Consider the following 26262-nt stretch of genomic DNA (forward strand, 5'->3'; position numbering starts at 1 on the left):
ACTTACTTTATTTCTGAGGATTTTTAGCAACTCTGAAATATTCATTTTTCGGACAGCCTCTCAGGTACTGACATTGTGTTGTAGTGGGGTACTGATATCCCATGTGGGTGTTGCTTTCTGTACTGGCAGATCAGCTTTTATCCAGCTGCCTCATAAGAACCTAGGAAAGCAGCAAAAGATGACCCACGTGCTGGGACCCCTGCCACCAATGTGGGAGACCTGAAGAGAGCTGCATTCTGACCAAGACCTGCCATGCCCTGGCCTTTGCAGCTATCTGAGAAATGAGCCCAAAGGTAGATTACTTCTCCGCTCTAACTCTCCCCAAGTTTCAAGTAAATAAATACATAAATATTTATTTATATAATTTTTAAAGATTTATTTATTTTTATTGGACAGTCAGATATACAGAGAGGAAGAGAGACAGAGAGGAAGATCTTCCGTCTGCTAATTCACTTCCCAAGCAGCTCCAGTGGCTGGTGCTGAGCCAATCCAAAGCCAGGAACGAGGATCCTCCTCTGGGTCTCCCACACTGGTACAGGATCCCAAGGCTTTGGGCTGTCCTCCACTGCTTTCCCAGGCCACAAGCAGGGAATCAGATGGCAAGTGGGCAGCAAGGATATAAGCCAGCACCTGTATGGGATCCTGGCACGTTCAAAGCAAGGACTTCAGCCACTAGGCTGCCACACTGGGCCCGTAAATAAATTAAAAAAAAAATACTGTAATAACCTTATAATATGACCAAGACTGTAATTTACTTACTTTTCATTTGAATGTGAAAATGCAGGGAAGAAATGTTTTAGTACGTCATAGGAATAAGACATAGCTTGTCTGCTACTCTACACCCTAAAAATCTAAAGCATTGTTTGGGCAAAATTAATCTTTTTGTGATTAAAAACCAAACTTCAGCATTCTAAGAAATATAATTATTTGAGGAGGAGAAATTTTCATCAGCAACCAGTGAAATAAAATGCTTCATTGCTTTACCATAAAGGACCGTGTTCATTTTCTTGTTTGCCTGGAGTTAGAGTCCAGAGAAGTGTTGCCACTTGATGTCTTATATATGTACTTCCAATTTAAAATATTTGATACACATGGACATCTAAAAATCATATTCTAAAGCAAAATAATTTAACACATTAAGAAACAACAGCATTAGAAATCCAGATTTCAGGGACTGAAGTGCATAGAATGACACTTTTATCTTGTAAATTAGTCTGTTTAAAGAGTAATATTCATAGAAGGTAGGATAGGAATAGAGATTAAGTAGTACTGAGATTGAAAAGATATGCTTACTGACAAGCAAAGCTTGAGTATTAAATAAGAAGAAACTACAGAGTATACACACACACACACACACACACACACACACACACACACACACACACACACACACACGATCCTGTAGGAAGCAGAGGAGCAGAAAGAGCCCAGACTTAGACAAAAAGGAGGTACTCCCCATTGTCCTTATGGAAGAAAACTGAGCATTAAAGTGAGAGCAGACAGAAAGTTGAGGGGTCATTCTGATGGCCTGATAAGGAAGCACCCCACAACTTTAAATTTTTATCCTCACAGATGAAGTAAATATTACAACTCACAAAGGAATGAATCCGACCAGCTTGGAGTAAATGTATGATGGTGGTACAAATGTTTGACTGGCGCCTTAAAATGCTGTGGCTTTTGCACATGTTTTCAATGGTTGGGAAAATTCAAGAGCATTACTTACTAGTATCAGGACTGCATAGCATATAGAATTATAGATCCCATTGACAATGAGACAGTTCTGCAATGTGCTGACCATGGGATATGTTATATGGAGCTTGATGTTGATCAGAAAGGACGAGCCAGGAGAGCCCCTCAGGCACCTTAGTGAGAGGCATGAAGGAATACAAGGTCTTGTGTAAGAAAAACATTGTTTTCAAGGAAGAATTATATTTGGAATACATCCCAGATGTGGAAAATATCCTAAGTTAAAGAGTTTATTTCAAAGAGATCATAAATTGGAATGTGTCTTCCATAGGACGCAGTTGGAAAAGGTCAGGATGTCTGGCACTGTGGCCAACATTGAGAATTTAATGAGTACCTGAGAAGCAGGCAGGGGAGGTCTGCCCTGTGTACAGTGCCAAAACCAGAGGGCAGGAGGCAGGGAGCTGGAGTGGTACTCTCCAAAGGCAGTGGAGGCCTTGGTACTAAACATCTCCTGGGGCCTTGGAGGCAAAAGGAAAAAGGCCATAGCCATGTGACTAAATGAGCACTTCTGTTTGAAGAAACACTGAAATCACCAATTTAAGGGCTTCATTATACTGAGGCATGTGAGAAGTTTAGATAAAGGTATTCCTTAAAAGGAAGCCAGAGGGAGGAGGCAGCATCATCACTATGAATGAGCAGCCAGAAACAGGTGAATAAATAAACCCAACTATGAATCTCAGAAAGAAAGATTGAAAAACAAGATGTGCCCTACACAGGCAGAGAGAAATAGTGAAACAAAGGTGATATTCAGCGGTTCCCTCTGAACACAGGCCAGTGAAAGTGGGAGAAAATGTAGAAAAGGTAAACTCTAGGTTCAGTATTCTAACTAACCATTTTAAACAGACATTTCGCCAGTGAGTAGAGCTGGTAATTGAAACCAAAAACACTGAATCCAGGTAATGCTTTAAAAGCAGGACTAAAAAAAATAAAGAAAGAGTGAAATCACAGAAGCCAAAACTGATATCCAAGTGAGTATGCTAAACTAAGGCAGTGCTTGCTTTTCCCCAGAAGGTAACTGACAAAGCACATGATCTTGAGCATGGCGTTTGACAGCTGTCGGCTTCATGGATGTGAGGACTGCCTAAGGTGGAGAGTCTAATGAGATCCCTCGCCCAGAGCTACAGCTTGACAAAACTGTAACATGGATGTAAGGGTGATGAGAAGGCACAGGTCCCACAGAAGAAGATAAATCTGGAGCTAGGTAGTAGCAAAAACTTCACCTTAAACATGCCTGAGATTCATATTAAAAACTCTTAGTGTTCAAGAAGCATAGAAAAATGTGATATCAGAGAAATGCAAAACAGAACATGAACAAGCAGCATTCCATGCCTGTGAATTTTAAAAATAAATAAAAGAAATTTAAGCACATAAATGTAAATTGATGTCAGGAGGTATATAGAGAAGAAACTGAAATCGTAAGTAACTGTTGGCTGGAGTGCTGTAAGGCTGTATTCATGCACTGTGTAGTGGCCTTTTGGCCGATGATGGACTGCATGTCTGAATGTCATTCCCTCAGTTTATCTATGACTAGTGATCCTAGCTCATGTAGACACATTCTGTGATGTCTGTACAGTTGTGAAGTCACCTAATGATGCGTTTCTCAGGACTTATTCCCAGTGCATGTGATGTAGACAATACTGTGACAAGCAATAGGATAGACATCATCAAGCAAAATGTAAATATACAATTCCAGTTATAACTCTCAACTTGGATAGTTTGACTAAGTTGTATAGATGGTTTATACACAAATGCTTATTTTATAGAATGCTTATACTTGTCAAATTTATAAACCCAAGGGTTCGTGTAATGAGAATTTATAAATACAGTGTGCTGCAGTCATAAATGGAAAAATATTGAGATGTGAAGACAAACGAACTAGATATATATGTATTGAAACCGATGACTCTCAAAAGTATAGTACAGCCAAATTACCTGAATTAAATGAGTACAGTATACTATTTATGTAAATTATATGACATCAATTACAAATCTGTAAATATGCAGTTGTAATAATATAAAATAGTCATGTGAATAAGAAACACTGATGTAAGAAAATGCTTCATTGGAGAGAAGGAATGGAATTCACGAGATTTCAGTACTTTGAAACACAGTTGTACGGGCTGTTCTGATGGTGTAGCAAGCTAATCCCCCAATTGCAAGCACAGGCGTCTCGTGTGAGTGCTAATTTGTGTCTTGGATGCTTTACTTCTGATTCATCCCTGTGATTGTATCCTAAGAAGGCAGTGGAAGATCATCTCAGTCCTTTAGCCCCTGCACCCAAATGGGAGGCTGAATTGAAGAAGCTGGCTACTGGAGAGTCTTATCAACTCTGTGCTGGCCACTGGGACCATTGGGGGAGTGAACCAGCAGATGGAAGACCTCTCTGTTTCTATGTAAAAATCTGCCTTACAAATTAAAAAAAGGCAATTGTAATATTTTATTTCTCAAAAAAATCAAAATGGCAAAAATATGAAGGTTTGCTCTGTTACTGTCTGTACTGTTTCTATGCATTTGAAATATCTTAAAATACTTGATATTGAGAATGAGGTAACAGTTTTATTATGTAACAGAAATCCAAGAAACAAGATTGTCTCAGATTGGGTTCCTACAGAGAATTTTGTGTGCATAATATTTATGATGCATCAGTGTCTATGGAAGAGGAGAAATGGAAAATCGAGCTAGGCTAGGCAAGAACTCCATAAAGTTTCAGCAAAACCTTGGCCAAACCCCAAGGGAGCCTTGAGCCAAACCCGGGCCCTGTGTTAATATTCCCACCTCAATCAGTAGCTGGATGCAGTTGCTCAGTAGGATGGGGACATAGGCAAGGATGCTGTCTGCTCCTGAGGCCTGTCTGAAGGAGCCAGGCCAGTGCCTACCTGCATGGGCTTCCCTGGTGCCACTCTGACAGCAGGTATGACCTGCCCTACAATGAGGCTTTCTCCTATCCCTTTTACTTTCTCAAAGAATATTCCTCCATATATTTAAGCAAGAGACTCAAAGCAAACATAAAGAAAAGCTTTGTAACACCTAAAGAACAGATTCTATTTTTGTGGCATATTAGTAGCCTTGACTTTCCTTATAAATTTGCAGTTTTGTTTGTCATGCTCTGGCAGATAGATTGTAAAGCACTTTTAATGTGAATTTTCTTATTCTCAAAAGAGAACAGACATAAAATCGTCCTATAATTTAAAAGCCCATTTTTGGACACTAATTTAAGGATCAGTCTTCATAGTCTATATGTTTGGAGAATCAAATATAAAAAGTCTTGGGTATTTTGCATAATCACCATAGTAAGTATTAATTTGGAAGTCATTAGTTGTTTTTTTATATGGTTGTGTGATACCGTTCCCTCATCAGTCAGTTGGAGAACCCATAGAGAGACTTGTTAAATATTTATATCCTGCTCATCTATCTTGATGCCAGTCACACGTGCGTGTTCAATTTATACAGCATTTATATTCTGTAAAGATAAGAATTTTACAACAAGATGTAACATTTCTTCCTTATAAATATTCACAGTTGTTCAGTAGCACTTACAAATTATATGCTTCCTAGCTCCCAGATGGTCGGCTTTGGGCACTGCAGTGAAGCCCTACCTGGATGATGTGAAGACACTGAGGGGGTTGGTTTTCCTAGAAATAGTCCATGATGATCAGCATTGCTTGCTCCTCAGCTGGATTGCTCCTGAAAATGTTAGGGGAATTGCACAGTCTTTTAATATGATGATGTATCATGTGTTTCTAAGCTTTGCCATCAACAAGTGTTAGTGGTTTCTGCAGATGTGCCAACGCAGTATACCTACTTGGAAGAAACTGAGCAGGAAAGGAGTTTGTTGAGTGGTTAAGAGTGAACTACCACAGTTATCAGAAGGCCTGGAAAACAAAACTTGAAACTAAGCTTCCTATAATAATGTCCAAATCTGTGCCACAAAGCTGTCACACAAAGAAATCAGTGATGATGCCACCACACATAGGCATGCGGTTTGTATGGAGATCATTCATGTGAGGAACTCGGCCTTGAGACCCAGTGCAGTGAGTGCACAAGTGTCCCACTTCAGAGAGTGATCAGTCTCAGTCATGCTTCACACCTGAGTCAATCTGACAAGCATACATCTTCATGCTAATGGAAGGGATTACAGGAAATTTACTTCCTCTTTCTACCTTCTAGCAAGAATTTTCTCATCCATTTATTTTAAAGTCTATTTTAAAGGTCACTTAGCTACATATTTGATTAAAATTCACTGTAGTGAATTGTTTTTATATGAACAGAATTTTATTTCTGTGTTTTGATTTGAAACATACCTTAGTTGTACCCTGGTGAAAGTAACGTTTGACCATTTCATAATGGAGGAAGCACTCCCATTCTCAAACTCCTGGAAGCACTGAGCTTAGACTATAATGTGATGGCTTAGCCATTATTTGTGATTCACAGATGGTTGAGCACCCAGTATTGTGGCATACATTATTTATCATAAGTAAAATAATGGAAATCTATCACAAGAGCTAGAGTCATGGAAAAATAAATGTGAAATAAATGTAATACTAGTTTAAAAAGAAGGACTACCAATGAAACTGGTGAATATATGTTGACCAAAGGATGCTGGACTTTCTGCCATTTTCTATAACTATAATGTAGTGATACACTTAAATAGCAGAATGACTTGTGACCATTGCTGAAGGACTGTACTATTATAATATGGGAGAAAACTGTTGTGGTGGAAGGCAAATAGGAAGGGTTGAAAGGGAAGTCCCTGAGCCTATGGAACTGTATCACAGGACAAACAGACAAACCAAAACAGAAAGACACTGCTTTAGCCTGGCACTGAGTGGAGGAGAGCTGCTGGTTGTCTGGTCCTTGGTTGGCGACATTTATTGAAGAGCCAGTGGTCCAGGGGTTCTTAGGCAGAGGCAGGCTTTCTCCACTCACGTGTTATGATCACATTGTTCAGCATTATTGAGCCAAGTCTCATTCATCTAGACCCTATGCAGTCTACCCACAGCAGCTGGATTCAATGGAAAATAAGCATCAGTATCCTAAAATGATAAGGAATCCAGGTATTGTTTCATAAACCTTATTCTAAGAATAGCATGTAGGTGTGGCAAAATCAATACTGCAACTGCCAGCAATGCCCGCGTCGCTGTGTACCCCAAGCCGAGTGAAGGGACTAGGGTTACAAATTAAAAAAAGAAAGAAAATCACACACACACACACACACACACACACACACACACACACACACACACACACAGGGTCATTCGCATAAGAATGCTGTTTACCGGAAACTCACACTGTCTTAATATACCATGCCTAGTTCCTCTTGGGGAGTTTTTCCCAGCTCTTTGGCCATTGTATGTCTCGCTTGTATCAGGGAGTTGCAATTAAGTCAGCATGAACCCATCAGCCGTGCGGGGGGACGTCATGCCCTGTTGATCTGCCCGCAGTTTCTCAAGCTTTCTCAAGCACAACCAGTATGAGAAAAAGCAAGATTAGTGCAGCAGGCATACCTGGTGAGGTTAACCCTTGGGGGGCCGGGCCCTGCATGCAACATCATGGGATGTTTGAATAATGCCATAAGTTGTTAACTTTCCATTCGGAAGATTTTAGGGCAAATATTTATACATATATTTATAAAAATCTTTAGTACCTTCATTTACTATTAGTTCCAAGGTTTACTGTTCCTATTCTTTGTATGTTGCATTAGCAGTCATTGTCATATTCAACTACTTAATAGTTCAGTATTTTCTTCGTGTGATCTGTAAGATAATATGGCACAGGGGAACTTGAGATGTTCTTGGAGATATTATTTGTGGCTTAAAGCCTGAGCAGTATATTTGATTTTTGTGAAGTTTTATCATATGACATGCCTTTTATTTATTAAGACCCCAGCAATTTATCAACGTAGAAATACAAATAAATATAACTTGTTTGTCTTCATGATTTTGTATAGACTGAAGAAGGTAATTTCTTTGGGCAATATTTCGAGCTTTAGAAAGCAATTTTAAATTCCATGTTATAGCTCTTTCCTTTATTTTTCTTGATTTCCCTTCTGTCCTGTCACTCTGCAGCATGTAAAAGCATTCATGGCAATAGCAAAGCTTTGTTGGATATGTCACAGAAAAATATAGTAGGACCTTTTCTGTGGGGCTTTAATCATTTTTTAAAATAATGTATCAATGTAAATCATGAGGGTTACAGACACTTTTGAAGATAAAGTTCTTATTTTGGCCACTGTTCCTTTGATATACTCACATCAGGGTCTCTGTAACTCTTAAATTTAATATGGCACTGCAACAAACACCATTTTAAAAGAGCAAAATTAAAATAAAAATCGAAAGGGACAAATAAAGATCTACATGTTGCCAATCATTTTCAACCAAAACCTGAAATTCTAGTACCTTTTAAGTTTTGAAAAATTATAGACCAGTAAGGTTACTTACTCAAGCCCAAATTTAATTTCCCAGTGCCACACAATAACTTTCTGTTGTGGGTATGTTCTTATGTTCCCTGTGACATACATGTGTCTGCTTGGGCAGAAAACCTTGGTGCCTTATATGCATTTTATTTCCTTGACTCACAGGAGCTTCAGTTTCAACGACTCACCCGAGAACTGGAAGTGGAAAGGCAGATTGTTGCCAGTCAGCTAGAAAGATGTAGGCTTGGAGCAGAATCCCCAAGCATCGCCAGCACCAGGTACTGGGCCAATGGCTCTCTCTTTTTGTGCCTGCAGGTTATATGCTTTATTAAGTTGTCCTGGACACAACAAGGTTCGAGTAGTGTTGACACTGTGAACTTGACTTCCTGAATCCAGCACCAGCTGTATTGATTTATTCTAATTTTAAGAAGCCTTTACAATATTGATTATCTTTCCAGGCCTATGCATGAAGTATTTTATACAGCATTGCTAAGCTTCCATAGCAAGCTGCTATGCTACCTTCAGAAACTTGCTTTCTCCTGAGTAGACACCATTGATGCATGTTTTCATGATTGATTGCTAATTACTATATAAAACTAATTGGCACTTTGAAGACTAGATTTCTGATTTTTTAAAAAACAGAAATATTTCTAAATGGAAGCATTTAGTTACCATTTAAAAATGCTTTCAGTTCATGCTATTTCTAGAATTCTGAAACTCCTGTACAAACTAATTACTGTGTGATATATATTATTTGTGATATTCCAGTATAGCAAATACAAAATGGATGTATTATTGGGGGGAAAAAATCATGATTGTTATTTTTATTTAAATGACTTCTTACACTATTTTAAAGCATCACTACCATAATCATTACTATCATAAGCTCCAGAATGGTTAAATCACTGCTTACCTGTAGATTTCTTCTGTAGTAATTACATATTCCTGTAAATACTACATCAGGTAGTTTTACTGCTTGCAAGTTCAAGTGTGGTTTGTAATGCGTGTACTCTGGGCATACCCACAGTAGCTTAGCTTACCTCTCAGTGATTTCGAATCTTACTACTGTTTTGTTTTCACTGTTTTCTGTTATTTATAGGGAAAAACTCCTTAGCAAATAGATGGTGTCTCGTTTCTCCCTGATTGCTGGTTGTGCATTTTAAATTATTAGGTTGAAAAGCTGTATTCACATGCATTTTTCATGTCTGACACTGGAGACTTTTGTACATTGTTCTGTTTCATAAGGCACAGAATACAAAAAGTGTAAATTGTGGGAAGCAAATACAAAATTATGTGCTAAGCTTTGGATATCATTTTTATAGAGATAACAATTATAAGCAAAGTATAATATTATAAATTAGGAACTGCAATATCAATAGTATAATTTACAAAGGTATTTAAATTTATCAAAGTGAAAATTAGTTTCAATTTTCACTAGTTTAAAAAATTTATCTGTATCTTTAGCACCAGAAAGAATAAATTCCCACAAACTCAATAACATGGTATTATATAGTTCTAAAAATAAAATTTGACACTAGTGGAAAATTCATTTCAACATTAAAATATTTACCCAGGATTTTGTGTTCTGACAAAGTAGATAATGAAGCCAACATGGAAGTTGTCTTGATAAACTTTTACAAACACTTAACAATAAAAGCCAATGCTGAGAAGAAATGAAGAAAGAGAAAGGAGAAGCTCTAAATATCAAAAATAGAAAACTAGAAGCCAAAACTAGAAAACTCTGAATTACCTCTTTAAGTGTCCTGAGGAAAGATGCCAAACCCCAAAATAAACTCTGAAGTTGAGTTTACTGTCCATGCCAGGATTAAGTAATAGAGTCTTGGATGTGCTTTAAGTGGTATGTTTGAGCATTAATCATGGCATTCAAATGGCGGCTACAACTTTGGCAAACCCCATGCTTGTGTAATATGTATCATTCTCATCACTCAGGAATCCTCAGTTAATAAACTAGCATCGCTAAAGGTGAGCTCACAGGCACTAAAAACACAAATCCAAAAATTCAGTTGGCAATAGCAAGATAAAAGAGAAGGATACTCCACTGTGTTTCCTTTCAGGAACATCAGTTTCAACAACTATACCCATTTGGAAAAATTTGCATAGGAGCCCAGGAATGGTGAGAGATTATAGCATTAGACTGTCAGTCTAAAATAAGACAAGATACTAAAAAGAGGCATTGGAAAGACGGTTTCACATTGAGCTTTGTCTCATGCATTTTGAGACTAATACTGATTTTGTAAAGAATTTCACTAATGAGTGAAGAATAGGTATGTAGAAGAGTAGTATTTCAAACTCTACAAGCTAAAATGTTTTGGCAAAAATCTGACAGGTATGCGCAGCAAGGTATAAAGGATGCTATTGCCACATTGTTTTACAAAGTAAAAACTCCAAAGAACAGACATATCCCTTAGGTGGAAATGGGCTATATATCAAAGATAGTGATGACTCTACAAAAGGGAGAGAAAGAAACATTGAAGAGAGCCATTTGGAACAGATATGATAGAACGTGAACAGCTGTTCCACGAGAAAGTGTTTGATGAATGTGCACCTAAGATTATTTTTTGTTCTTGACATTTTAAAGTACTAAATAATTTTAAGGATGTATAATCTGGCTGACTAATGATTTGGTAAAAATCTGTAAAAACCTATGGGAAAATGCTACTGTCAGTAATTCCTGTATGTTTTGTATCTGGTTCTCATTGTGTCACATCATATGTAACGTATGATTTGGAGCTTAAGTCGCTGGATGGGTCCTACAGAAATGGATACAGCCCACCACACAAAGGAGAAGGAGCACATGTGCACAGAGTCATGTGTAACTCCACACTGTGATCTACCTGGAGCACTAAGAGGCTTTGTAGTGGCTAGGCTATGTCCTAAAAGGACCTAACAGCTTATGGGGTTGGGAAGGTAAAGCTGGTTTTTGTGGAAATGTCTGTTAGGCCTGCAGTGAAGATGTACACAAAAGTGGTGTCAGTGTTGGTACTACGGGCAGTGGGGATTGTTACTGGAAGTACTTTTCCTTTCCTGATAATGCAGTGAGTAGAACAGAATCTCCATTCTGTTGGCTAGTCACACTGGCGTCTGTTGTGAACTCCAGTTGGAATGATAATTGATATCTTCAGCTGGGCTGCTCCCATCTCACCATTGTTTCTCATGTATGTGCCCTGCTTCATCTCAATTCATGCTTGTTTCTCTGGCTTATGTGAACTCTTCTATGAGATGATACAGGCCAACCCTCACCCTTGGCACAGTGTCTTGCATGACCCTCAGCAGGTTGGCTCTCAGTTGAATGGACAATTGACCCTAATGAACTCTGCTAGGTTTTGAGCTTATCACAAATATAGATGTCTTGCTGTTAGATTATCTGCTGGATGTCTTTGGGTTTACATCTGCCCTTTCTCCTCTTCACACCTTTTAGGATATTTGTCAGGGGATCTGAAGAAGACTGGCCAGTGATTTTTTTTAAAGTTTGCACACTGGCTAGGGATGTAGTAGAAAATAGTCTGTGAAAGGAGAGGCATTTGAACTACTGAATAACAATAGCTAGGATGCCTGAATCTCTGTCAGAGTGCCTGGCATTGATACCAGGCCCGTGCTTCTGACTCAGATCCTGAGAGGTGGCAGTGATGGCTCAAGTACTTAGATTCCCTTTGCCCACATTAGAAACCTGGGTGAACTTGCCAACTCCTGGCTTTGGCTCCTCCAGCTCTCATGGGCATTTGAAGAGTGAAATCAGCAAGTGGGAGTTCATGCCTCCTGTTTGTCCCATCAAACGCCATGTGCTTCTCAACTAAAATTGAAAAGCAAAACAAAACTCTGAAAACTGTGTCAGTAAAGGGAGCAAATATTTTTGATCGTGACACTTGGGAGATCTTATTGTGTCCCCACAATGATCCATCCACCGTCAGTTTTGGAACCAGAAGTTAAGATGCAGACGCAGAAATGAGAACTCAGACCCAGATTTGTTGTGAGCCGTTTCTGATTTGCTCAAAGAAAATCAAAAGCAGGATTGGTACATATGACTATGAAGCTCTCTCCAAGATTCAGTTCATTCTTACATGAAGGGGCTTTTTGCCAGCACATCGAGAAGCTTGGTAACTTGTTCTCTTGATTATTGCTTGATTTGGATCCTGTTTCAGAGATGATAAGGTGATCTGTAAGATTTTATCTTTTCTTGTTTTTTAAATCTTAACACAGTTGCTTAGTTTTTCTGAGTGACTCATGAGAGGTAGTAAGAAACTTCATTTTTGTTGTAATCTTCTGTTGTTTTACTTGCTGCAACAATTTAATCAATCAATTAAGCCAGCCTTATCAGTGTATTATAATAACCATTATTTGGAATTGATGTCATATACCCAAAAATGATACATAGACTTGAAAATAGCCACAGCAACCTTGAAAAGCCTTGAAGGTGCACCGTGGCATCCCTCAGTACTGAAGCTACAGCCTTCCACATCTGTACTAATGCACTATACTTACCTGTGCATTTAATGTTTGTATGTTATTTTACCTCATTAGAACTAGATTCTGTTGTAAGTTAATTAAGTTCTAGTTTGTGTTTACACTGGGTAGGATGTAGAAGATCACCTAATTAGTTGAGGAGATACAGCTTTTCAGCCTTCGCTCTAAGTACACTACAATACTCATACATTTAATATTTCACCTCTTCCAAAAAAATGTTTGAAACCTTTTCTGGATACATAGTTCACAAATGTTTTTTCTCATTCTGTTGGCAATTTATTCATTCTGTTGTTTCCTTTGCTGTGCAGAATTTTCTAAGTTTGATGTAATCACATTTGTTTAGCTTTGCATTTGTTGCCTGTATTTTGAGAGAATTTTATACAACAAGCCATTCCCTGTTTTGGAGTATTTCTCCCATATCTGTTCTCCACAACTTGATAGTCTGATGTTTTAAGTTTAGGTCTTTTATCCATCTTGAATTAATTTTTGCATAGGAGGTATGGTTCAAATGCCTTTCTTCTACATACCTGTATCCTGTTTTTCTAGCATTTCTTAAAGAGATTATCCTTACTCCCAATGTGTGCTCTGCACTTTTGCTAAAAATCAGTTGGCTATATGTAAACAGGTTAATTTTCATATTCTGTGCCATTGACCTGTGTATGGGTTTTTATACTGGTACAATGCTTTTAATGACTGCAATGTTGTGGCCTGCTTCAAAGTCTTAATGGTTATTGTTGATTTATTTACTTAAGATTGTTCTGAGTATTCTGAGCATTTTTGTGATTCCATATGAATTTTAGGATTGTTTCTTCTAACTCCACAATAGCTGAATGAAGGGAAAATGGGTGGCAGTGTTGAAATTAAATAATCGCACACTCCTTAAGATGATATCTCCCTTTTCAGTTGGTTTAAAGCCCTGCTAAAATAGGATTCTTTATACTTTCAAGGAAGCTACAAAAGTCTTGACAAATAGTCTTTATTGCTACTCGAGAAATGAAAACTTTTAGTGAAAAGATTTGCCCCCCTCTCCCCCGTCATTCACATGTTTAACTATATATACTCTACACCAGCAGTATAATGCCTGTGCCCAACAGGCTTTCATCGCTACTATTAACATTCTAAAAATGTTTCCAGTCTGACAGCAACAAAAAAAGGCCTTTTCATGGTCCAGGTCTTTTCTTTGGTGATTATTTTTAAATCATTGTGAAATGGACCTCCTCAAATACTGCATTATTTGAAAAATAGATGCTTTGAAAATGCTGAATGTATGTACCTTGGCAGTTTATTCTGTATTTAATGTACTATCTCAGGAAGATGTTTGATAATATTCTGTCCTTTTGACCTTCAAGGTTCTCTCATCAGGCATAACTTGAATGTCTTTGGTTGTTGTAAAATGGTAGACTTGGTGAAATGTATTTGAAATGCTGCATAATTCATGTGTTTCATATGTTCAGTTCAGCGTTGGTTTCATGTGTTCAGAGTCATGCAGCCATCACTGCTATTAAATTTTAGAACATTTCATCATCCACCAAAACCCCTTTAATGTTTTTTTTTTCCCTCATTTTTACCTCTCCCCAGTCCGTGGAAACCACTACTCCACTTTGTATCCATGGCTTTGCCTGTTCTGTTCATTTCTCATCAATGGCATTTTTTCAACATATAACGTCTTGGCATGTTTTCAAGGTTTGTCTGCATCATAGTGTATATCAGTATGGCGTGCTTTTTTATTTCTTCATAATATTCTGTTGTCAGCACACTTTATCTTGCTTATCATTTTTCACTTGGACATTAAGGTCCTTTTACTTTGTGAATAGTGCTGCTGTGTCTTGTTTTTGAAAAGGAAAATCCCAAAGGTTTTACTCGAGGCCTTACTAGATTGGGAGGGAAAGGAGACACAAAGAGGCTTCCCCAGAGTCTGCCACCCATCCTTCTTCTCTCTTGCAAGAGTTGTCCTCTTACCTTTCTGTTTTGCTCTCTCTCATCATAAATCCTTGATTATTCCTGAGCTAGTTGCCTGTGTGATTTACTTTTAAAGCTATTGGGACTCTAGTGATGTTCATCACAATATAGTTCACCAAGTTTCCTGTCTTAATGTTGCTTTTGGTCACTGGCAGCTCTCTTAATGAATAAACAAATAAGAACTCCCTGACTTCATTTCTAATTCAGACTAAATGAAGAATAAAGTGTTTTGTGTTTGAATGTAATTATCAGGAACACTCTTTGGGATTCTACAGTGAATATTTATTAAATAATGTTCTATGAGCAATTGTAGTACCAGTGAATTTTTATGATGCAGCTCCTGTTGTAAGCACAACAGAGTTCCACATTTGAAAGATGCAAACTGAGCCTGTGGCTGACCTGCAGCTCTTCAGAAGTCATTTATCTGGAGCAGTTCACTCAAGCACAGATCTTCCAGAAGGCACTTTAATTACTGTTTCTCATTGCCATGGCAGTCACGAGCTTATTTCATGAAGGGCATACAAATCTAAATGGCAACTGTTTCTCCATGTCTGAGTTAAACTAGTGTAACAAAGTACTCTACAGGACCTGGGAGCCCAGGATAATTCAAGCAGTGTTCAGACTAACCTGTTTGCATCTGTGAATGGGGCCATGTGCAATTTCAGTTTTGAAAACAAACACTTTTCATATGTAATAAAATAATTTGTGATCCTGGAACATCATACAACAAACTGATCTAATTGCAATGAGCAAGTATTCCAGAATCATATCTCGGGCTGAGTTTTTAAAATGTTTTTAAAAATGTTAATATATGTCATTGGGAGGAAGCATAAAAGACGTTAAGTTCATAGGTAGCATCAAAGTTTCTGATTATTTTAAGATCCGCTTAATATTCAGTTAAATTGAAAGAATTCTCACTTCATTGATTATTCTATGTAATGAGGAGGAAAAAATTTTAAATCTAAAGGCCTGGCCATCTAAATTTATGTCCCATGCTATTATGTAATTATCTTTTAAAGAACTGTTTAAATTAAAATTATTTTTGTCATTTTTCATAGTTCATATTAGGTAATTATTGTTATTGAATTATTTAACAGTGATGAATTATTAAACCCAAAGAACTGTACTTCTGGCCTCTAAATCATTAGGTTTTTCTTCACATATATTCTTTAAAAATTATTATTTTATGATATAGTTCCATAGACTCTTGAATTTTCTCTCCACAAATCTCCAACCCCCACGCCAGTTATTCCCTCTATATTATTACAATAGTATAGTCCTTCATGAACAGCCCTAAGTTCATCATTCTGCTACTTAATCAAATCCTGACATTGTAGGTATGGACAGTGGCAGAGAGTTGAGTATCCTATTGTCAAGATATATTTCACAATTTAATTGAGTCCATCTTTGATTTGGAAATAGAGATGCATGCTGCATTGTATCTTCACATCTGGATATGGCAGTCTCTAAAACACAGTTACTTAAATGAAAAGCTGTAAAACAAAATCAGCAACAGGAAGATAAGAAGTTTACATTAACATGAAGTTAAATAACATGTTACTGAATGATCAGATGGTAAGATAGATCTTCCAATTCTGAGATTCTTTCTTCTGCCTCATTCAACAGAGACATTTCACTGTATTTTTAGTTTGCTCCATTGTGTCCTTCATTTCTAATAATTCTGTTTGATTACATTTCTTTATTGTTATTTCCTGTGTCACATATTCCGTAAATTTCCTGAACCCTTGTATATATTTCTTGTTGTTAAGTTGTATAACAAATTTTATAAATACTTTATATCCCTATCCCTTTATGTCTTCCTTAATTAACACTGAGGTTGGCAAAAGCTTTTGCTCCTTTTCCGGGGAGGCATCAGTAAAACTCTTTGTGCCTCTGTCTCTTCTTTTGCTTTTAGTTACAGCTATTCTGGTTAGCAGGTTCTTCTCATTAGGGCAGGTTTCTAAGCTCCTTTGTCCACTGCTTTACAAGTCAGTTTTACTGAAGGAGTTTGGTACTTGCATCTTTGCTTGCAACTGTTTGTATAAATCCCTGTAGGAGTTTCATTCCCAGACTTTTGTGCTAGGCTTCAAACACATCTTATATAGCCTGCTTCTAACTCACCACTTTCCCACCCCCGTGTTCCTATGCTATGGCCACACCGTTGCCTGCATAGCCTTTCTCCCACTCCAGGTTCAAGCCATCCCGAGATTAGGGAGACATAATGTATGGATTGTCGGTGGTTTTGTTCTTACTAAAACCTGCTGGTTGTTGAGTCTGGACATATTTTGGGTGGAACCTGCAGGATGCCACGCTGATACTATTTTCCCTGTAAGACCAGTGTTAACATACTGAGCAAGAAGTGAGTTGTGTCAGTTCAGTGCCTGTTAGCTCTCTATTGTTCCATGAACCCTCAATGGAGCCTGGTGTTGCACTGGTGGGGATCTGGGCCTGCTGTCCATAAGGTCTGGAGACCACCTGTACCTATCTTGGGTGGAATCTGTAAGGATGTTAAGTCGGTACTGTTTTCCCTGTGGAACGAATGCAATTCGTTGAGCTTGCTCCTGGCTTAGTGCAAACAAAGCTCACTGTTGTTCCTCTACACACACAGCCTTTTCCACAATACACAAAATGATGCCATATGTGGCACTGGTGGGGATCTGAGCCATAAAATTCACCCTGTTCTTGCACCTACCAGCTTGGCCTCTGCCACTCTGTTTCTGTTCATGGTCGAATCAAGCACATCAGCAGGATGGGCAGTTCTATGCCAGGGTTCCCAGTGAATTCCGCTTCCTACCTCGCCACTGGTGGAGCTCTTCGCCAACCACCTCTGGGGTATTTGCTCACTGCAACACTGCTTTGCTGTCTGCACTACTTCCCTATTTCTGCCCACGGTCTCCAGGTGTCCCTCTGCTACTGGCCCGTCCTCTCGTATTTCCCTTGTTCACACTCTCTCTGCTTCGCCCTGGCTAATGATTCTCTGTTTAAATGTTTCCTTACTCTATTCCACCATCTTAATTCTTCCTAAGTTTTTTTTTCTTTTAAGACCTTGTTTATATACTGATAAAAGTACCGTATGTGTGTGTGTGTGTGTGTCTATGCTGCATAGATTATCTGAAGATTTTTTTGAGAATTTTTACCTTTGCTGCTTTATAAGAATTAATGGCTATTTTCATATTTAAAAACTCTTATCTGATCTGCTTTCTTATTATTAGAATTTTGAGGTTGTCTATAATTTTTAAATTATCCCTTATTTTGAGCCATGTTATAATTCTAAATATGTATTATGGCATAATACAAATTTGAACTCTCACATCCCAGAATTGTTGTGTTGAAATTTCATACTACTTTTTCTTATCGGAACAGCAGTATATATCAGAGAAGTACTTTTGCCCCATTCTCCTTCCAATAAGTTTCCAGTAAACTCTTTATACTTGTGTATCTTTGACATATTCATGTTCATTCAATATATGTGTAATATTTTATATTCCTTTTTAGAAATATATGCATTTATTTGACGTGAAGTACATTAGGGAGGAAGGGGGAAGAGTGAGAGAGAGCATGTGCACATAGTCTTCCATCTGCTGGTTCTCTCTTCACATACCTCCCCACTGCCTTCATGCCCAAGTCAGAGCCCAAGGCCAGCACTTTGGTCCTGGTTCCCCACCAAGGTGGCAGTGGCTCAGGCAGCTAGGGCAGGTGTAGTAACATGGAGCTGGATCAGTGGCAGAGAAGCAAGAGCTCAAAGCGGCTCTCTGATGTGAGATCAAAGCATCAAAATTGACAGCTTAGGCCACTCAGCCACAATGTCAGTACTTTGTGTTACATTTTAGTGTGTACCAATATTATAATCTACAAATCATTTGCAACCATAATTTTCTATATGTAATCTATCCACAATGATATGTGTAAATTTGTTCCTTTTTAAACTGTTCTTATACATATATAATGGAGTCTTTAGCTGTTTAACCATTCCATATATAAGTAATACAGCAATTAACATTCCTGAATATATCTTCTGGTTCACATTTGTGAGATTCTGGTAAATATATAGTTAGAACTAGAATATTTAGGTCATAATGAATGCACATTTTCAATTTCTCAAATCCTCCTGAGTTGTTTTCTTAATTAGCTCAACAACTGCACCCTCCTGAACAATACATCAAATGTTCTGGGATCCTCTTTTCTTTCTCTGACAATTTTCTCTGATACTTACCTTAGTTTTGCCCATTTAGTGTTATCTCAATTAATTTTGCATTTTGTTGATTACTGTTCAGGTTGACTGTTGTCATATGCTTATAATCCATTTTAGTTTAGTTTCATTTTCCACCAATATTCTTTGCTTATTTTTAAAAAAATTATTTTGTATTTATTGGAAAATCAGATATACAGATTGGAGAGAGAGGAAGATCTTCCATCTGTTGATTCACTCCACAAGTGGCTGCAATGGCTGGAGGTGCACCATCTGAAGTCAAGAGCCCAGAGCCTGCTCCCAGACTCCCATGTGGATGTAGAGTCCCAAGGCTTTGGGCCATCCTCCGCTGCTTTCCCAAGCCACAGGCAGGGAACTGGATGGGAAGTGTGCTGCCAGGATTAGAATCAGTGCTCATATGGAATCCCGGCACGTGCAAGGTAGTACTTTAGCCGTGAGGCTATTGTGCTGGGCTCTTTCCTCATTTTTAATGAGAAATTTGATTTATTTTTATAATATCAGAAGTTTTTAAAAATCTACAATAGCTCTATGTATATTTCATAAAATAATAGAGGACCTAACACATGATAGATCAGACTTCACTATATTTATCATTTTCAGAGTACAAACTATTAAAAATGTAGAAGTACTAAATATGTTGAAGAAGAAACCATTTATATATGATACATAATAATGGACCAAATTTTCCAAATCTGCCACTTAGCACAAAAGAATGTCCTTGTACATGATACAAATATTACTTCTGCTTTCTCCTTCCACATTTCTTTACTTACTTCTACAAATATTTATTACTGTTTTTCCAGATTCTCTCAAGAAGTGCTCATGGTTTGGTTTTGTTGTTTTTTTCTACAGATAAAAATATACAGAATTTCCATTCCAGCAAGAAGGACCATTCAGCATAACTAACTAGGTGATCAAGTGCCTTTGTTACTGAAGGAAATACCCTTACACTTATTATCACTTTTATCATTTCTGTCATTTTTATCATTTCTAATTTTTGAAGAGTGCTGTATTAATCAGATTGCATTTTCTAATCTGACACTACTGTGAAGCCTTGCTTTATTATCTTTAACATATCATCAAATGAAAATACTGTTACATAATGACAGGAACAGAACAGTAGCCACTTAGCAGCTGTGTGACTGACACAATTGTAGATTTTTGTCCCTGTTACCCTCTTCTCAATAGGATTTTATGGTTTGATCTGGATGGTATTGTATTTAGTTTTGATTTGGCTTAATTATTATTGTACACCTGAGTCCAACATTAAACATTTTCACTTAAATACAGTGTTTTCCTGTTGGTTTTCCATTGCATTGTGAGGAAGCGTTTTAGGAAGACTTGTCACTCCTCTACCAAATATACTTAGGCTAAGCAGAAGCTTTGTTTTTAGCACCATCATTCAGAAAAACCTCTTACCTCCAGCCCCATCTCCGCTAGCTTTTGTTTCTGCTTTCTGGAAACTCTGAAATGGTTTTTCTTTCTCTTCTTGGCTAATCACAAACATTTCACAAGTAAGTTATATAAATATGGATTTTGAAGTTCTGGAAAAACAGTATTACTAATGTCCTTTAGGTAGCTACTCATTTTAGGAGAAGTATTTACTATTTTTTTTTACGTAATCACTTTAATGTTCATGAATACATAAAGGAAAGTTGATGTTAAACTCACATTCTTATTACCACTTGACAGGTTAAGCTGGAAAGAATGATGTATGTGTTGAGGTGGTTCCTCAGTCCTTCAGAGATTTGCAACTCTAATCTACTGGTGTAGGCAAAGGAAATTAAAAATGTGATTATCCTACCTAAAAGTGAGAGCCATCCATTAGTGCATTTTCAGCAGTTAATCAGCAGGCTCCAAAATGAACATGGCATCTCTGCACAGGGTGGGGCGTGGGGAGGAACTGACAAGTCTGTCAGGCTTTATAGCATCTGAACTGTTATTATAGCAGCCTCCCTGAGGCTTCACAATCTATTTAATAACAAATCAATCTAATCTGGTTTTGAATAGATTTTGTTCTAATATGCTGTTTTGTTCCTCCATGAGAGAAACAGAAAAAAACTCTCTAAAATTGAAGAAGGAAAAAGTCTGTAGCCTAGATTTTCACAGATAAACAATCTTATATTAAAACAATTGCACATTTTAACCACCACCAAATAACTTAGGTAAAACATTTCGTTTGCATTAATGGGCTGCTTGTAACGTAAGGAGAGGAGTATCTTTAAGGTATGTGTATGGGTTTATTTACAGCCTTGATGAAAAAGAACGTTCGTAATCACTTAGTTCAAAATCCTATGATGTGTCGTCTTTGCTTCAGTCTGTGTCAATTAAAATTTGATCTACTGCTCTGCTTTAGTTGCATTAACTATAACAGGGCTGTTTGAGTCATATAGCAAATTAAAATGAAATTAGTAACTACAGTAACAAGAACTGGTTCTTAAGAAGTACAGAACACATGCACAACCATTTTCTAAGTAACAGTAGTAAAGGATATGTTTTCAAATAGTTAAGTGAAATTATATTTTGATGTATTTCTTGCAAATCTAAGCACAAAAGCAGAAATTATTTTATGGCAAAGAGTAGTACATTAGGAATAAGTGTAGAAGTTAAAATCATGGGTGAATTTTGTAACCACTAAGAAAATAATGAGTCAATCTGTGACTTCAAAACCCAGCTGAAAAGTTGATGGGGGATTTAATAATGAATATATTAGGCCAACAACATCTGAACCACTCTTTGATCACATGTAAGTTTCACAAGAAGGGAGACAACCAAAAATGATGCTCTGTTGATGCAGTACCATGGACAGAGCAGATCATAAACTAATTACTGTGGCCCCCAAACTGTTTATCAGACATCTTGATCTAAACACAACCTATGAGAAATATAGGACCCAGAAGAACATGTGAAATGACATCATGTTCATGCATTAGTTAGATCCAGGTTATCCAGAATTCTCTAGCACAAATGATTTAATTTCCAAAAGGAAAAGGAAGAAATTATTAACTACATTAAAGGAACTGTCTGGAGATAGCAAACAAATGCAACATTTAGGCCCTGTTTTGGTCCTGCTCCAAACAGACCAACAAAGAATTTGGATACTGAGAAGATATTGTTAATATACTAGGAATTTTACTGTTAAGTTTTGGGAGAATTATAATAATGTCACTCTGCATTGCTAAATTATCCAGTTTATAGGTACATCTAAATTACCTATTACTAAAATAATATAACAATTTGTTTGCTTTAAAATAATCCAGTTATGTAGAGAAAATAATAGAGGACAGTATCAAAGAAATAAATATAATTACATGTTCACTCTTTCTGGAGTTAGGTAGTAAATACACACAAACTTCATCATACTGTTTTGTTCAAAATATATTTCTTTATTTTCTTACTCTTTCTGTTTGGCAGACAGAGCAGGAGAACTTGTATCCGACTGTTTTCCAACTGCATTCAGCAGCTGGGGTCTAGCTAAGCCAAAGCCCAGGAGCTTAGCATTCAATCTGGAACTCCAACATGTATGCCAGTGACCCAACTAGTTCAACCCATCGCCTGTCGCCTCCCAACATACGCATTAGCGGGAAGCTAGAATCAGAGTTGGGAATGGATCCAGGACTCCAAGCCAGGCACTCCATCATGGGGTACAGATCTCCCAGCAGCCTCTTTCCTGCTGGGCCAAGTGCTTGTCTCATGCATGTTTTGTTGTATAAGTCTTAAATGTTGCATAACAATGATTTTACATTCTTGAGTGATCCACAACTTAGTTTTCTGGCTAAATTTATGTTTTAAGAATTATCCATGATTTGCTTCATTTTATAAAATAACTATGATTACGTCTTAAATTCTGAGGGATGTCTTAAAACCTCATAATATTCTTTCTAAGAGATTAGTTCTTTTCTTAAGGGTTTGTTTATTTTTTAACTAGTAAACATGAAAATGCGCAGGCTATGTAATTATTAGGGATATGCATTCAGAAATGTAATAACAACACCTGCTGGCACAATGTGGAGTAAAAGATAACCTACTGCACTGCTGGTGGGAGTATAGGCTAGTGCAGTCACTCTGAAAGTCAGTATGGAGAGTGCTAAGACAACTGAAAACTGATCTGTCATATGACCCAGCTGTTTCACTCCTGGGAATATATCCAATGAAAGTGAAAGATGTATATGAGAAAAAGACATGCAACCCTATATTTATAGCAGCACAATCCACAATAGCATAGACACAGAAATTACCCAGATGTCCAATTAAAAGAGGAATGGATAAAGAAGCTGGTATATCTATTCCATGAAATTGTACACAGCCATTAAAAACAATGAAACTCTACCATTTGCAACAAAATAGTCTCACTGGAGGCCACTATGCTCAGTGAAGCAAGCCACTCCCAAAAGGACAAATATCTTATGTTCTGATATAAGGCAACATTCATGCAAAATACAAAACAAGTAAATTTATGGGTGAAGTAAATACATACATATATTCTCGTAGATGAACTTTACAATGGAGACTAGCATAGCAGGAAGTGACAGTATATCACGGTAGGCATCTCTACTCCTGAATAAAAGTGAAACAGTTAGATTTGCCTTAACAATGTGATACTAGATTTTCTACCATTGTCTATATCTACAATTTCATGATGCACTTAAACAGCAGAATGTTAAACTTGTAACAGTTACTAAAGGACTATACTACTGCAATGATATGGGGCAAAACAGTGGGAGGAATCAGAAAGGGTGGGAGGAAGGGAAGAGCAAAGAGGGGGTTTCTCTAACTGCAAAAATATATCATGGGAAATAACAAACAAATTTTAAAATATTTATTTTTATTTGAAAGGTAGATTTATAGGCAGGTAAGGAGTGGTAGAAGAAGAAAGTGAAGAAAAGAAAGATCTTTCATCCACTGATTCATTCCCATAACGGCTGAAGCTGCCCAGAATCAGGAGCCAGCAGCTTCTTCCAGGTTTCCCATGAGGATGCAGGGGCGCAAAGACTTGGGCCATCCTCTGCTGCTTTCTCAGGTGCATGAACAGGAAACTGGATCAGAGGTGAGGCTGCTGGGACTGGAACTGACACTCATTACTGTCAGCACCAGAGTTGGTGGTTTAACCTACTGTGCCACTGCACCACCCTATCCCCCCTCAAAAAAGCCATTTTTTGCCTGAATTTTTGAAATTGTGTACTTTATGAGTTTATGCAATATTGCTGTTAGACTCTGTTATTCCTGTTATATCCATGACATTGAATGGAGAAAGAGAGGAGGAGGAAGCAAGGGAGGAAGGAAGCAGCTGGTCAGCATTCTGCTCTCTTGTTGGGTATCATGGACCAATATTTGTCCAAAGGAAAGAATGTTAAAACCCTCCTTGTCTTTCTGCCATGGAGGGAACCTATTCTTTCATTAGGCAGAGTTTACAGGGAGTCAACTTGTTAGAGCTTTTTTAAGGACCGCTACCTGACCTGACCCTTCATTGTCAGTGCCACTGCTACTTCTTCTTTTTCATCTACTTCTTTCAGTTTCATTCCATTATTTAGCAATTCAAAAATTCTGTACATTTATGTGTGTAGAATTATACAAAAAGCAAAGAAAACAAAATGGGTTAAGGGGAAGCAGGATAAATAGGGCCCATGAAAGCTTCCCCAGGGCTTTAAAGCATTTTCGACCTATTTTCTGGATTCTAGGTGTCTTGCTTCGTAGAAGCATGGTTGTATGCAGCGCTGACTATTGACTGATCCTTATGGGTCTATTCTTCTTCCAAGACAGTTATTGATGCTCCTGGGTCTGTATTCCTTCCCATATGTGAGCCCATTCCTTCTTCAGCACTGAAACAGCTATTTATAACACTTGACTATAAATCAGGAGCTGAAAATGCTGTCACTTTTTTAAACAACAAAAAAAAACCATTTTGATCAGAATATTTTTCTTAAAAATGAAACTTTGTTCTTCATAAAAATAAATACTTATTCTTTGTAATCAGCATACAAAATATACGCATTGCTGATTTTTAGAACAATGAATTTAATTTACCTTTTATGGTTATCAAGGAATTGTATATGAATAAATCATTTGGTTTTCAATATTCTGACATAGAATCATCAGGGAGAATAGATGTTAATGAGAAATCAAGCTAACAAGCCTCTTTGTGGCACAGCTAGTGAATCCACTTTTATCATTGTCATCCTGTGTTAGATCCAGATTCTTATTAACGCACTTGGGAAGACAACAGAAGGAGGCCCAAGAACTAGAGCACCCACTACCCACGTGGAGGTCCAGGCTGGAGTCCCAGACTCCCAGCCTCAGCCTGAACCAGCCCTTCCTGTTGAGGCCACTGGAGGATGAAGCTGCCTGACAGATTGCTCTGTCTGCCACTCTGTTCCTCACCTTCTTCTCCTACCCCTTGCTCTGCTTTTTAAAATAAATATTCAAACCACTTAAGCTAAATAAACCTTATAACTTCTTTTAAATAGAACTTTATACAGGCTTTGCAAACATTTTACATCTTAAATAATGTGCAAAGTGAAAATATATGCAACTAAATTATTTATGAGTTTGAAACATTTTGGATGCCAATATGTGTCTTACGGAGATCTATAGCTTTGTCCCATATTGTGCTGTGCTTGCTCTCAGGCACAGCAAGCAGAAAGACAGGAATTTTACCTGTTCCTTACCAGAGCCAACTTTGTTTTAAAATGTAAGGCTTAAGTTGTTTTGTGCATTTCTAAAAATATTTTCTGCATTTATTGTTTTTGTTTTATATTCTTGGAAAAAAAATGCTTTCTAGTTCATTTTCATTAAATGGTCTGGGAAAAATAGAAATAACAAAGACAGTAGCATTTTGTAGATTGTGGACACATAATTCCCAGTAGCTCATCTTCGAGCATTCCAAGTCCAGCTCTTTGCTTGAATTGGTGTGTGAGTTTTAACAGAATACTTAGGAAGAATCTGGTGTTGTGTTTAGCCACTTTACTCCTTTCATCTCAGTTGCTCTGACTCTTTAAAATGGCAAATAAAATGTTAGAAACCCTCCGTTCTGATTTCTGCTTTGACTTACTGGAACACCTGTTGTGGGATGGGCTTAAACAGAAGCCATGCTTCTTGTGTAATTTATGGGGATAGCACAGGGAACTGTTCGTCTCATGGTTGTCTAGTACTACATCCCTTTTGATCTCCCTCTTCCCATATGGTCTTCTGAATCTTTTATTCATAGATTCAAAGCACTAACACAAAATGCTTTTGTCAAAGAATATTTAACATCTTCTGAAATGTGTTCACCTCTAGTCCCTGTGAAGGTTGCTTGAATTGTATTTCCTGTTCCTTTAATGTTCTTGCTGGGCATCAAATAGGTAATTTTCTCTTTGGGAAATGGGTCATAATATTATTTATTTATATCCTGCCTTTTCCTGGAATGCATTGTAGACAGCTATTAGAAAGCTACCAAAAAACATGATTGAACAGT

The 26262-nt window shown here is 37.5% G+C and overlaps 1 protein-coding gene across 9 annotated transcripts in view; it reads left to right on the plus strand.

The window, feature by feature from the left end:
- Positions 1 to 26262, plus strand: part of PKP4 (plakophilin 4) — a 222306-nt gene that overhangs the window by 112835 nt on the left and 83209 nt on the right. For all 9 annotated transcript variants that reach the window (XM_040971595.1, XM_040971600.1, XM_040971598.1 and 6 more), the window contains one exon: positions 8324 to 8436. In XM_040971595.1, the coding sequence (XP_040827529.1) occupies positions 8324 to 8436 (113 nt within the window). The remainder of the gene's footprint in view (positions 1 to 8323; positions 8437 to 26262) is intronic.

This window comes from Ochotona curzoniae, unplaced genomic scaffold (genome assembly GCF_017591425.1).
Source record: "Ochotona curzoniae isolate NIBS_2020 unplaced genomic scaffold, NIBS_Ocur_1.0 contig_2210, whole genome shotgun sequence".
Classification (NCBI taxonomy): Eukaryota; Metazoa; Chordata; class Mammalia; order Lagomorpha; family Ochotonidae; genus Ochotona; species Ochotona curzoniae.